General features: G+C 43.4%; 1 protein-coding gene across 1 annotated transcript in view; it reads right to left on the reverse strand.

The window, feature by feature from the left end:
• kif21b (kinesin family member 21B) overlaps positions 1–8,334 on the reverse strand; it is a 66,845-nt gene extending 58,511 nt beyond the window's left edge. The window contains exon 1 of the mRNA XM_008299205.1: positions 7,911–8,334. Coding sequence (XP_008297427.1) covers positions 7,911–7,951 — 41 coding nt within the window. The 5' untranslated portion in view covers positions 7,952–8,334. The remainder of the gene's footprint in view (positions 1–7,910) is intronic.
• Positions 8,335–15,067: the final 6,733 nt, after the last annotated feature.

Consider the following 15,067-nt stretch of genomic DNA (forward strand, 5'->3'; position numbering starts at 1 on the left):
ATGAACTGTGATATGACCCCACCCACCTGTCACTCAAAGAGCCACGCCCTTAAATATGCATACTTTTAAGCCTTAACACAATTTAAATGGGCGAGTTATATAAAAGCTTTTTTTCTCCCTCAGGTTGTAAACATGTTGTATCTGTAGTATCATTGCACATTTTAACATTGCGATCTATTGGGATGGACTCACTTTTAGACAGAGCCTCAAGTGGCCATTTGAAGAACTGCAGTTTTAAACATTTCCACTTAGTTTCCATGTCCTCAAGTGGCCTAAAACAATGAATTAGTCCAGGTTAAAGTCGTGATCTGTCTTTTCCTATGACAACATAGCTCTGTCTTTGCAACCTTGGAGATAGTATTAGTAACTTTTACTAAGTGAGGACTTAGATTTTTCCAGACATGCTCACAAGTTTTGTTTCGTGTATTAGCATACTAACTGTCAGTAAATGAGCATAGCTGACACTGAGAGGTATGTCATTAGTTTTTAGGTACTGGACAACAAAACTCTACCAGACAAAAAAACAATTACTGAAAAACAATGACTAATTACTTCATCAGTTACTAATTTTCTGCTGATTTCAGGTGTTTTAAAGCCTTCTCCTGCTGATAAATCTCACCATTCACAGACAATAACAAAACAAACTCAGAGACACAAAGTAACTCCAGCCGTGATTAAGCTACTTAGCGTCGAAGGTGATTAACGGCCAGCTGGCTACACACAAACACACACACACCATTCCTGCATATCTGCACAGCGGACAGCGACTGCAGCTCTACTGACACATGCACATCGAATTCTTCTGACAAGTACTGCGATTGGATTTGTGAGTTTTTTTGTGTGTGTGTCTTTTTTTTTTTTTTTTTTTAAAACAAACTTCAGTTAAATATTCACTGTGCAATAGCTTTAAATGTTGTGAGGCACCACCACATGTGACCCCATCGAAAGTGTGACTGTCACACAAGGAGGACGGCATGAATTTGTAAAACTAACGACACATCAGGGTCGCTGCATAACGTATATCCTAAATTGCGGCCTTTGCGATTTGCTAATTGCATTGGGTAAAATCGTGATTTGAAATGGTGTTTAGCCTTAAAGCACTCTGGCAGAAATGTAGAGACCTTCATGTTTTTAAAATCTAAACTAAACCCAGTCTTGCGATTCAGAAATGGCACACAAGGCATAATCATCAGAAATTCAAAGGGGACAGTGTTGCGAATCTGAAAAAATCCATTTAAGATGTGCACAGCGACAGAGAGAGCACAGGAAAGGTTCTCCAGAGAAAAGCTGACCTGGAGACATTTTCGAGGAAAAGATGCGAGGAAAGGTTCACACGATACAGCAGGAAGAACGCCACTTCCTTCCACTGATGGGTTTTGGCGAATCGTGTTACATTTCCAGTTTAGAGATTTTTTTTAAAAAGCAGAAGAGATTTGAATATTTTATTGCTCAAAAAGAACATGTGACGTTCAAACAGAGAAGTAAATAAAACTCTTGGCAGTCTAGACACGACACCTGAGGGCCTCCATCTCTCTGCATCTTCCTCTCTCCGCGGGAATATGAGAAAACACGTGCAGCTGTGCCCGAATTATTCATACACTCGCTTGTCCAGACGTACGCACAGACGCACCCATGCAGACGCACACAGATTGCACGTATGGCTAACAGCTCATATTTGCACGCTACAGTAGCCCTTTTGACAACAGACGAGACACTTGCTCCTTCTTCCACACACACACACACCCCTCTGTCTGCCCACCGCCCTCCTCTTGTCTTTTTTCCCCCCCTTTGATTTTTTCTTTGTATTCATTATGTTGAATTGCAGGAAGCATCGTTTCTTTTCAGAGGAGGGAGAGCAGTTTATAAAACAAAGACGACATCAGAAATGGACTCCCCTCTCTCTCTCTCCTCTTCCTCTCGCTAAAAATACAGCTGAGACTCCATCCGCACGTACCCTCCGATTCTCTTTTTGTGTGTCTTTATCTGCATGTGTGCGTCTGTGTGTGCAAGCTCAGCAGAGTGCACAAAGACCTGCAGTGACATCAGACTCATTCACACTGTGTCCTCTGTCTACGGTCACCCAAGAGGTGCTCTGTTTAAAGGGATTCTGCTCTAACCCCCTTCCCCCCGCCACGCACAGACACACACAGAGTCCCCCCTGTGATCTCTGAGTGACCACAACAATGTCAACACACACAAACTGCTTACAAAGTCTATCAAAATACGCACACCACAGAACATTTGGAAAGAAATGGATTAAACTCTCACTGAAATCCTAACAAAAGATGAAATTCATTATTTTCTGTGCGACTTTACATGCCGCATTAAAAAAAAAAAAAAAGGTTTTCTTGTGTCCGAGCAGCATGAATAATGATAACTGTTTAGAAGGCCAGCTGACATATGATGACACTCTGATAAGAAAAAAAAAATGCAAATGGTTAGCTGGACTGAAGCGCCTTTCATTCCTTACTGAATTCAAATGGATGAATTCAAATAAATACAGATCTGTGTGTGTGTGTGTGTGTGAGAGTGGGCGAATAGGAGGTAGAAAGAGCTGGGAGGAAGAGAGGCAGAGCTGGTCGCACGCCAGCATTTCGGTCACAGTTTCACGCTTTATTTTGCTCACGGCGCGGACGAGCTTGAGCAACTAGAAAATAGAAGGATGAGGCAGGCAGTTAGAGGGAAGTTTAAAAATGACGTGTCGTGATAAGAGAACACGGTTACCACACTCAGAATGCGTACTTTCCACGTTTTACTCAGAAACTGCCAACAGAATGGTGGACTCATTCCTAGAAGGTGTGTCAGTAAAAGGCCCACGGCTTCCCTACGAATCCATTTTCTTTCAGTTTCACGCTTTCTCTGAGTGCTGACCGAATCGTGTCGACATCGGCGTCTCGCGGAGCAGGAAGTGAACAGGAAACGCGGATGGTCCAGCGGCAGCCTTTACAGGAAACCATTCTGCAACAGCAGCACACCATTTGGGAGCTGTGATGCACTTTACTGGGAGAAGTTAATCAACAGGCAGCTTTCACAACTCATTTCAACACCAAAGCCGGTGCAGTGACCCAAATATTTTTTGATGTATCAAATACATAAGCTGTAGGGTAATGAATTCCATCCTGCCTTTACGCTCTGCACACACTACCCTGACAGTCTGGCCATCTCACAAACAAAAATCAAAAGACTTATTATCCACCTGACATTTGATGTGTCCATTAGGTGGAGTTATGTGATTTGTTTGGAAACCAGGATTAAGAGGCGCCCCTTGGCAACCTCAGCGACTCCTTTGTTCTGCGGACCTTTTACACCTCCTCGGCCAGCCAGCGTGTAAAGCCCCTGAGCCTGTACAGCCGCATTATGCAACAGGTTTACTGTTAGATACCAGGTGATGAATAGAACACAGTATTACTCTTTTTAAGACCATAGACGGGATAAAATGTTTTGATTTTTGCTTTCTGCACAGCATGAGGTCATTTGGTTTAAATGTGCATTTATAGCTGTGGCTCCAAATAACTGTCAAGTGAATTTTAAATCAACTTGTGAAAAAAGAAAATGTTTCTATTAACTGCTATATTATGGGAATCAAATACACAAAGTTAAAAACAAGTGCCCTCTGTACTCTGACCCCAGCCAGTGGAGGCAGATGACCACCTTGCCTATGCCTGGTTCTGCCGCAGGTTTCTTTCTGGTAAAGGGGAGTTTTTCTACCTATGATTTTGTAAGGTCTTTACCTGAAATGGTGAATTGCCTTGAGATGATGTGATGTATGCACTATACAAATAAAAGTGAACCAAACTCAAGAAGTAGAATGAACTGGAAACAAAAGCAGTTGTCTGCCAAACAAACTCAGACGAACCAAACAAAACCAGTCGCCTTTGCTATCCATGAGGAAAATAGGCAGGTCATGTCAGGTGGTCCTGACCAGGTTTTATGCTGTCTGGAGTCTACGGAAGCAGAAACAGCTGAGTATGTTAAATAATCGCCACATCAGAATCTGTTTGCAAAAGGTTCATCCATTTTTTTTATTTTCAAAAAAGTCAAAAACTACCATAAGTGACTCAATAAACTCCACAAACCTTCTCTAATGCAATAATTCAAAATGCACATACAAATATTATTCGTCATTGTTAGGACGTCAATAACTTCCAAGTGTCGTGTTTTGTTCATCTCCACTGCAGTGACACATACTCATAGAGTGCATAGAGAGACGACTCCTGCCACAAAAAACATTCACACAGAACTGTTAGGCTCAGGAGGTCTGAACCGTACCAACGACAACAATAACAAAAAAAAGGCATAAAAACATGTGACTGCCACCAGCCAAGCATGAGGAGGAAGTGATGCACAGCTGTGGACGGCTAACTTGGGTGTGTGCGCTGTCATGTTTCCTGCTCCTCATCCCTCGGCTGAGTCAAAATCACTGATTAGAAAACAACTTAAACGGCGACTACCATCAACAAACTGCTTTCCCTTTCCCCAAACCAGCCACTGCGCATCTGCAACAGGTCGGTTGAATGTCGAGAGCGAGTGTAAAGAATGCTCTCATGAGGAGATTACGTTGCAGCGCTACCCTGTGACCAGCAAACACAAGAACTGTAGGCTGATAACCTCGTCTCACATGCAGATTTTCCCACCAAAATCTGGCCAGTTTAACAGCAACCCCCTTGGGAGGTGCGTAACCCAGACAGAGCCTGTGTGGCAAACTATTAACACACACAGGAAGCAGGCGAGACTGGTAGCCTACACAGGACATACGACCAACAACAAACCACCAGCTTTTTTTTTTTAAACTCCCATTTAAAGCCTGCTGTGAGGGGCCTCTTCCACAGTTGTATTCTGCGACTCCTGTTTTGTTTTGAGGCCAGTGGAGCGCATTAATGGACTTATGAAAAACTTCTACTTGGCGGATCTGTTTTGGTTTATCGCTACATCACCAGAGATAAAAGTTAATCTTTTTCTCAGCTGAGCTCCCGTTGCCTTTTAGCTAAACTGCTCTGCGTCACAACCGTCCACAAAAACCCAGTCATCCACCTGTAGGGTCGGAAAGAACACTGAATATTTTATGCTCTGTTAGCTGATTTTATTTATGTTTTCTCCCCCATTCAGCCTCATTGCTGTCATCATCCTGAACCACAAAAGCATGAAACACGCTGCTCTCGCCTTCATGGTGATTCCTCGGGTGATTTCTATGGCAGCAGAGCTCAAATTAGACAGAAAGGATAGCCTCGAGAAAAGCGTCCGTTAAGGTGAGAACATCCAGCAGCAGTCACAAGGTCAGAGACCACAACAGCATTAAACAGATTTGTCTTTGTGTCTATTTATACACAGCTATGGAGGCTGACTTAGCACTTCAGTGGTAGACGAGTCGCTCGCAGGTCTGAAATGACTAAGTGGCAGCGCTGCACAGAGGGAAACGGCAAGGGACAGAGATCGATATGCAAATGGAAATTTACACACCGCTCATAACTCTCATGTCAGCTTTCACCCAGCATACATGCACAGACACAAAAGCTGAATTATTGACATTTATGTAAGCACAGAGAAACAGTCGGAGCCGAGCATAGAGCCTTCAATCTGGAACAAATGTAGCACTTTGTATGAAATCAGCAAAGAAGGGAAAGCACCATCCAGGTGAAGTGAAACTGCACGTATGTCTGCGTTTGAATGAAACTTTGAGTGTGTGTGGGGATTCAAATGAGAGAAATGTTGGAGTCGACTTACCCTTATAGCCTGTTTGCATCAGACTAAGCTTATTTTGTAAATGAATGCAGCTGTATTAAGATGCAAAGGCCAGGCCGGGAGCGATTTAACGACAGCCACTTAGTAGGGAGTTACATTACATGCATGTGGTCATGTCTGGCTTGACTGCAATGCAGATCCATTCGACTTAAGTGTGTGTGTGCATATCCAATCCATTCCTCAGGCGGTCTAGTCTGAATGAGGGATTGTAGGTCATGTCACTGCTTATATGGGCATTGTTTAGGGAAGCCAGTGCAGACATTCAGGAAATGGATGCTGGCGACTCAAGGCAGTGTGTTGTCGGCCCTCATGACAACCTCGCTGCCCTCCAAATGCATATTCACACGCAGAAAACCAAGAGTCCTGAGCTGCGTGCCTCAGGGCGGCCCAACATGGGAGCAATTAAACACCACCCTCTCTTATCGGCGGACGACTTTCTCTGGGAAAAAAGAAGCTTGGGGGGGTCGTAAAGAAAAACGCCGCTTGGACGGCAGGAAGTCATCTTTCTCTGTGTGTTTATTTGCGTGCTTCCCATGTGTGAGCACGAGCACAGATCACACATGACGGAAAGGAACGGTGCTAGTCGGCCCACCGGAGCAGGCGTGTAATTACACAAACTCTGATTGCAAGTTCATGCTAATAAACCAGATTTAAATGTTGAGATTATAAAGCTCCATGTGTACATTTGACCTTCCTTTGTGAGTTTGATGGGTGACAGCAACGGAAATGTGCTCATGAGAAAAAAAAAGTCATCAGAAAGCTGCAGAGTGTCACCTTCACTCATTCATTCCATCAACAAGCCTCTCACTCCAGGCTTGAGTCAATAACTTCAGCCGAGCAGCAGCCACCAGCTGTCTGTATAGCTTCTCTTTTCACCTTTTTCTTTTTTTTATGTCAGCACCACCTACTCCACTTCCTGTTACAGTTGTCGCTGTGAACAAGCACAAAGGCGATTCACTCAGCAGCTGACTGAAACCTCCCCTGGGGGAATGGGGCCATTGGCTGTAAGGTTCATCTTAAAAGGCAGCTCTACAGGCCAACCCCCGTCCTCAACCCCCACTGAGTTCGATCACTGGGGCCCAAACCGGGGTGTGAGGACCTCAAATGGGTCTTTAATGGAGAAGAGAATCGAGTTTCATCACATTGTAGCTGGTTTACATTTGCACAATGAGAGAGGAGGGTGGGATGAAGCCTATTTTAATGTAAGTTTTTCCCTTTGTGTTAACTCTCTAACAGCACACATCCTCATCATGATACAACCTAGTGTGGCTCACTGGCTGGAGCGTGTGAGGATCTGAGTTAAGCAGACTGACCACCGCCTCTGCTCCCCACACTGTAAAATGAGCATGATTACAGACGCCGCCACAATCACACTCCACTCATGCCTTCCGATTCGAGAGGCTGCCACCCAGCAAGCGCCAGCACATGCACACCTATGTGATCTATTTCAATTTTCCCTTTTTTCCCAACCTCTGATCTGCACACACATCTGAGGACCCACCAGTGTCTCCTCACACCATTTAAAAAAGCGGCCCGAGCTATTGGGTGCATTTCCAACAAAGGCAGTGAATGACACAGCTCTGAAGGAGAGCATCTCTTTGTGCTCGATTCATTTGCACAGGGAGGATTTTTCTTAATAAAGAAAAGACCTCTCTTTGCTTTCAAAACCTGGTCATGGAGCCAACTCAGCCGTGCACATGTGAGGTGTGCACTGTAAAGGATGAGGTGAGAATGCAGGTAGTTGCCTGTAAGAATAATTATAGAAAAATTGGTTTGGAGAGAAACGCCCATTCTCCTCCCTGCACCTGGCTGCAGCTGTCCTTCACCCAATGTGAAATCCTGCATGCAAGATTCACGCAAAACACACTACTGCTGTGGAGAACTTATGTCCCACAACATGCAAACAGTCATATGGAGATAGCGTGGCACAGACACATGCTTTTCCTTATCAATAGTGTGAAGAGCACCACCCATGTATTACAAAACAAGGTGGACCAGTGTTCTCTGCAGCCCACTGCATCCTCCAACGAGCAGACACATGAGGGAGTGTTAATGCTAAAAAATTAGGCTGTGGGTGTGCAGGATGCATTTAATTGATCGCCAGGAGGCACAGACACAATGTGCTCTGCTAAGGTCGGCAGATTTCCAGCAGACAGACGTCGGAGGCTTACCTCAACGCAACCTTCACGCAGCAGTCGCCCTGGCTCGCCATGGTCGCTTTCAATGTCCCCCCCAGACGGGATGTGGAGTATTTCGGCTCTGTTGGGGGTTTTTTTTTCCGTGTGTGTGTGTATGTGTGTGTGAACCGCTGCGCTGCTGCTGCTGCGGCGGAGCTGGAGTGTCTCAGGTCAGCGGGAGCAGCCGTCAAGACCTGCCGGCGGTGAGCTGCCTCCTCGGGACTCCTCCTGTCTGCTGCTGCTGCTCCGCTGTGGCGCTCATTTCTGGCTCAGGAGCGTTTGTCATATCGCACAATTCAATCCGCCTTTTTTTTCTCTTTGCTTTTTCTTCTCTCTGTGGTCTGTCTCTGTCGCTACATCCTGTTTAAAGTGCGTATGAGCGAAGCATTTGAGCGCCTCTCTGCAGCCACACCGCCTCTCTGAGCGATCACGCTGAATGAGCCCGTAAACCGGAGGGGGCGGTGATGCGTTCAGGGGCTGTGGGAAATGTTGGATTCAGTTCCCTCTTGCACCAGAGCAGGGCCGTGTAGGATCATTTTTTATCAGAAGTTATTTTAAAAAGTGAATAAATGAGACACACACAACACCACTAAGATATCTTCCTAAACTTACTATGCATATTAACTACATCCATGTTGACTTTGTACAGACTACACTCTTCAGTGTGTCTATATTGTACATGTCTTGCGTCAGATAGCCACTGTTCATACTGTCATTTAACTCTATCTTTGTCTTTACTTTTATCTATCTTTATATTGGTATTTATCTAGTACATTAATGCAATATATTTTTGTATAATTCTACCAGTATTGTACTTTTCTCCCACAATATGACTAAATACTCTAAAATCTTACGTATTTCTAGAGCAAAAAACAAGAATCACTATTACCAGCAGGGTAATGTAAAAACTGACTCATGTCTGTTAACTTGCAAAACTTTTTTTCTTTTGAAATCTTTTTGTCCTTCTTTAAAAAATGATGCACTTGTCAGTGTTTCTGTAATGCACCAAAACATTGACAAATTAGTCTTATGTGAAAACCTACTGGGAAAAAACTCCAAGTTCTAATACTGAACAAAACTTTTTCACGCAGCAGTTCACCAAGCACGATGGAGTCACAGCTTGGTTTAGGCAGCTAAGATTATTGTAGATAACTTTACATTTACCCTGAGATAGGTCACTTTAACTTTTTTTTTTCTTTCAAGTTAACATATTCTTTCTTGCTGCTTCTCAATAAATGTTCAGATCCATAAAAATATGGCTTGCCTCATCCTTTACCCTTTATTGTTTTAGGTGTTCAGTGGTTGATGTTAGCATGTTAAACAGAGTTAGCAGATCTCTATTCTGGAACATGAACATTAAAGACACATCAAAGTAAACAGGAACCTTCCGGGAACATTTTTAATGCTACAGCTGATTCTTTCACATACTGTTGTGTATATTAAACTGGAAAAATACGCCTTATTTCATAGGCATTTCAGCATTTGCATGTCAAATATTCATCATTAAAGTAAATAGTAACTACAGACTGGAAACAGAAGTCAAGTCAGCTGTAGCAGAGTTATCAAAAGTACCATATAGATATATAATAATATATAGTAGAGTACAACCAACAATTTAAAGTCATGCATCATACTTAAAAACAATATTGATATTGATGATTCAGTTTAATAGATTATAATTAACTATGATGTAAGAGCAACGATGAACATAAACACTTTTGTGATCCCTGTTGAGAAATTCACCAGTTATCCAGCAGATACACCTGAATTGTATAAAGTAGTTAAACTACCTTTACCAGCTGCAGCATTAAAGTGATGAAGACCGTATTGAATAAACAATTACAATGTGTAATTTCTTGTAAAATACAAGTACTTGTATACTGTACCTAATTATAATACTTAAGCAAATGTACGTCTTACATTGCACAGGTGCGCGAGTAACTGGACTTTGTAGGTTTTTTAAATAACCCGACAAACATTGAACGCAGCATAATCGCATTTGATTGACATGCAACTGGGCTAACTGCTGAATTGGCCCCGCCTTCTTTGAAAACTACAGACCAATCAGCGGGCTGAGTAGGTCATCGGAGCCCCGCCCAGCGACACACCCACAGCAGGCTGTAAAGATTACAAACCTTCAGACATCCATGTCTGCTGCACATTTCACTGCTGCAGGCGACATCTGAAGTCCGTTAAACGGCCATAAACAGAGGAAGTCTGTTCCCATGACGGGGAGGAGGAGCCAGCAGTGTGAACACCTTGAGGTGAAAGGTCGAAACTCATTCAGAGGTCGTCATGTTCAAACTAAACAGTGGAGTCAGTTTGCTGTGAGCTGGATGGGAAGTTACACCCTGCCCTGCTCTGTTCCCTCTGCCCAGTCACATTTCTGCAAAAGGGGAAACTGAAATCCTTTCTCTTGGTTGAGTCAGACAAACACGCTGCTCTTACTCTCCCTTTACATATACTGAGCAGAAATATAAACAAAACAACGACTATTTTGTCATTCTATCCATTATTTCTAACATAGGGGAATAAGTAATATATTTTGTACCAACAATATAACAGCATCTCTTCAACAGAACAGTCTGCATGGAACAGCTGAGTGTACACTACACTGGAAATGATAATAGGCAGATGGACGAGTAGGGTCATAAACCAGAATTTACAAGTCAATGTGTCCATTATTTTCATCTGTGGTGCACAGAGTTAATGATTTTATTGACGCTGGCTTGATGAATGTGGTCCCACACATTATGAAGGGCTTGGCTTGAAGTGGACATTTCTGGAGACATGATCACGACATCCAGAGCGTCATGTGGCAGATTGTCCTATCATGCTGTCTGAAACTATTTCTTAGACCACAAATGGTGGAGTTGTGAAATGGTGGTCTAGCTACGGACTTAACATAAATGCCAGCAGGCCAACAGCCTGTTCTTTTTTATCTGTGGCATCATGTCATTTGAATAAAGTTTCATTTTTAGCCAGCCTGTTATAGTGACTAGTCACTACAGTGGGTGTGTCCTGGTCACACTAGCCAATCATTGTCCTTTAATGCCACACCTGACCAGGCTGTGGATTAACTCAATGGTCAAGAATTGATCAGTGTGTCTGTTTCCACCCTCAGTGCATTTTTTTCTTGGTTATAATGCTGTTTCTGGGCTTCTTGTTGACTCCTTTGTTGACTCTCCTTGGCATCCACACTGATGGAGAAAACTCCTTACCAACTCCTCGTCCTCCTCATTGTCAGTCGCTCTTGTTTCCAAGTGACTGGATCAAAATGCACCATTAACATTCACGTCCGCGCTGCAGCCAGTTATTTCCCAATATAACACAAACACACTGCATTTCTTTACTTTCTCAGTGGCCTCGTAGTTTAATTATATTAGATTGTGCTGAAAGGAGATGCCACTACTGTCTGATGACTGATCATAATCCACAGTTTTCTCTATGAATGCAGAATGAAAGTCCCTGCGCAGCTACAGATGACAATCAATTTTATGTTACGAAACACTCCACAAATAGTTGCATGAACCCATTCTGTGTGTGCAAAGGGGAGCTTATGACTCCAATCGTGTGTGTGTGTGTGTTGGTGTGCCGAGGGCCAGGTGGCGATGTTAGTGCTGCGCTAGGCTTCGTTCCCGGGGAGCAGTGCTGGATTCCACACAAGATTAACATCCAGTTATGAGGATAAAGCTACAATCCTCCTAGATCTGCTGGGAAGCGGCCACCGCAACTGGGACAACAGGACACACAAACAAGGGCGACACACACAAACACACACTAGTTTTGTCGGGGGAACTTTTAAGACCAACTCGTAGGAACTGTTACATAATTAGGCTGCACTCTTTTCCTAAGCATATGTTAAAGCCCTTTCATGCTTCTTCGGGCATGTTTACAGTTTTCAGATCTACTCTGGATGATTTATTTTCCCCGCATGCCACCTCTTTGGCACTTTATAGTGTAAAAAAGCACATTTCATAACCACACTGTGTGGGTTTTAAAGCCCTGAAGATATTTTAATATTGCAATTGCCAAACTGCAGCATAATCCCTATATTTAGGGATACATACAGTCAAAATAACAGCACTCTAATTGCGTAACAGGCATTAAAATACAATCATTGCCATCCACCCTCAGGTTCTGTCAGTCACGGTGAAGTCAGCAAATTATTCTCTAGCTTGGAACTGACACTTTGCTTCTTCCACACACATACATTCACACACACATTATTCTCATTTCTGGAGCTTATGATAATATCCTGCCCTGAAAAGAAGATGAAGATGACTCACAACTTTAATGAGCCGCAATGTTTTGCTGGTTGCTATTTTTCAGTGATTTATCTATAATTTTTGAATTTAGACTTAATTTTTTGTCACATTAGTGGAAAATAGTGGAAAAGGCACTGACAAGGCACAAAAACACAATCTCCAATCATGCCATATGTACAGTGTGTTCTTTGGAACCTGATTAATCGGTCTTGTGTATTGGATAAAGCCAAAACTAAGATGCATGTAATGCCGATGAAGGCCAAAGTCCTATTTAACTGCTCCAGTTTGAGCGTCACATCGCCTCCTTCAATGAAAGAGACTAAAAAGCAAGAGAGACAGACGGAGAGATGGAAGATGAAGCTGCACCCAAATGTATTCTCCATCCTTATTCTTATACTTTGATGTGTCTGTAATCCCTCACATGCGTTTTCTATATTTGGCTTTGAAGCTCCATAAGCTAATCCTCCATTCTTTACCGTAACAAAACTGCTTGAATTGGCCAGGATTACGCAAACACACATTTGACGACTCACTGGCTGGCAGAGAAAGAGGTGCGCAGCCAAAACAGAAAGTCAGGCAGCTGAATTGCTGTTTCAAATGTAGTTCTTAGCTTCCCTCCTTGTGCTTCACAGTTTGAGGAGTTTTGTATGTTTTCTTGGAGGTTTGATGGTGTCTATGTAGTATGTATGTGTGTGTGTGTGACAGAGGAGCTACATACTTGTTTTAGATTTATGTATGTCAGGTGCAGTGGAAAACAGCAGAGCAGGCCTTTGCCAGTTCTTGGCAGCACTGGACCCCCTGCAGCGTTTTGTCCCATCATTCTGCAGAGCTCAACTTTCACTTCTGACAGTGGAAGTAATGAAAGAACAGTGCAAGCTGAAGTGTATTAAAAATACAAATTTTTATTCAAAAGGTTGACGACGTGATGGTAGTTCATGCGCAGTGATGCTCGAAGGGATACAGTATTTAAAAGAAGATTTAGAAAATACCTTAGTTTTCTTGCTGATGGTTAGATGAGAAGCTAATGCTCTCATGTCTGTAAGGTCATGTCATGGTTTATGCTATGCTAAACTGATATATGTACCCTTTGTGTTTTGTTGGACAGAGTGTAGAGAGATGAGAGAGAGAGGGTGGTGTATAGGGCTGAACAGTTCATTCAAATATTACTAAAATCACATCATGATCAGGTGCTGCAATATTACAATGAAGGTCAAATGCCTCACAAAATACCAATATACATTATGTTCTATGTACATGAAGCATTGTGGTGCTATGGAGATGCCCTGACCTACAAATCACATTCCCCAGACACAAGGAAACATGCTGGTTTGGTACAAGCTGCAGCAACAAAAATCTCATCATAATTTCGAAAAATAGAAGGAAAAAAAAAAGACCATTCTCACGAAAATTGTGAATTACTTAATAATCGCACTATGGTCTGTTTGCAGCAAAGTTCCCCCAGGCTTGGAGTTGGATGGTGTTGTGGTTATGGCACATATTTCTTCATATGTGGTAAAATGGTAAAGGGACTGCACTTATATAGCGTCTTTCTTGCCTCTCGTCCACTTATTCAAACACACACACAAATGGTCGAGCTGTCAAGCATACAAGCTGCTTGTCTGCCATTATGGGCAATTTTTGGGTTCAGTGTCTTGCCCAAGGACACTTGAGCAGGAGCTGGGATTAAGCAGACAACCTGCCGCTACACGTGTATTGCGGTAGCACTTCCTAGGATTTAGAAACAGATCTCGATGGGTAAAATTAGCTTACTGTCCCTTTAAGAAAATTGCATCACAGTGGGATTCACAAAATGTCATCATGGGTCCCAATGTGGTGACATGAGTCCTGCTAGTATTGTGTGATTTTGTAATATGCGAAGAAAAAGTAACACGTTTACTTAAAGGATGCACATGCTTGAGGCCAAAAGAGCTGTGGTGCAAGATCATGTATGTGTTCAGGCACAGATCATCAGTCAAAGAGGGATTTAACGGTGGCAAGTGATCAGTAATGAGTCACAGACATGATCCACTATAGTAGACCTACATTTCAGCCTCTATCCCCAGGGGCACTCACTGACCCACACTTTGCAGCGTTTCTACACCAGCTCGGATGCTTCCTGCTGGGCTTGTGAGCGGGCGGCTGCTGGGGTGGATGCTGGAAGGTGGCTACTCATTGGGGCTACTGCAGCCTGGGGGAGTTACAGAGAGGTGGTGACACTCACTGACCGACTTACTGCTGCATCACAGTGTGTGTGCGATGAGAGGAGGAGGTCGACAAGGGGTGGTTGTTTCTTGGTCCTCTGCCTCAAGCTCATTGCATGCTTTTTGCTTTACTCATACATTAACAAAAGACCAACAGAGTCCATCTGTGTCAGCTGACATGAGACAGACCTCCCCGTAGCTCCAGGAACGAGCTGCCCTGACTTCTTTAAACATAAATAGGAACAATTAATCTTTGCATCTGTTCTGTGTACATGCATAGCATATTAGGCTGGAACATCCATTCATCCATTATCTATACACCGCTAAATCCTCACTTAGGTTGCAGGGTGGCTGGAGCCTATCCCAGCTGACTTAGGGTGAAGGCAGGGGACACCCTGGACAGGTCACCAGTCTATCACAGGGCTACACTTAGAGACAGACAGCCAAGCACACTCATATTAACACCTACGGACAATTTACAATTACCAATCAACCTCAATATGTTTTTGGACTGTGTGGGAGGAAGCCAGAGAACCTGGAGAGAACCCACGCTACACGGGGAGAACATGCAAACACCACACAGAATGATCCCGGATGTCCTCACTGGGATGCAAACCGTCAACCTTCTTGCTGTGAGACAACAGTGCGAACCACCTGGAACATGTTACATTAAGAGGTGAGA

The sequence above is a fragment of the Stegastes partitus genome, unplaced genomic scaffold (genome assembly GCF_000690725.1).
Source record: "Stegastes partitus isolate 25-593 unplaced genomic scaffold, Stegastes_partitus-1.0.2 Scaffold1393, whole genome shotgun sequence".
Lineage (NCBI taxonomy): Eukaryota > Metazoa > Chordata > Actinopteri > Pomacentridae > Stegastes > Stegastes partitus.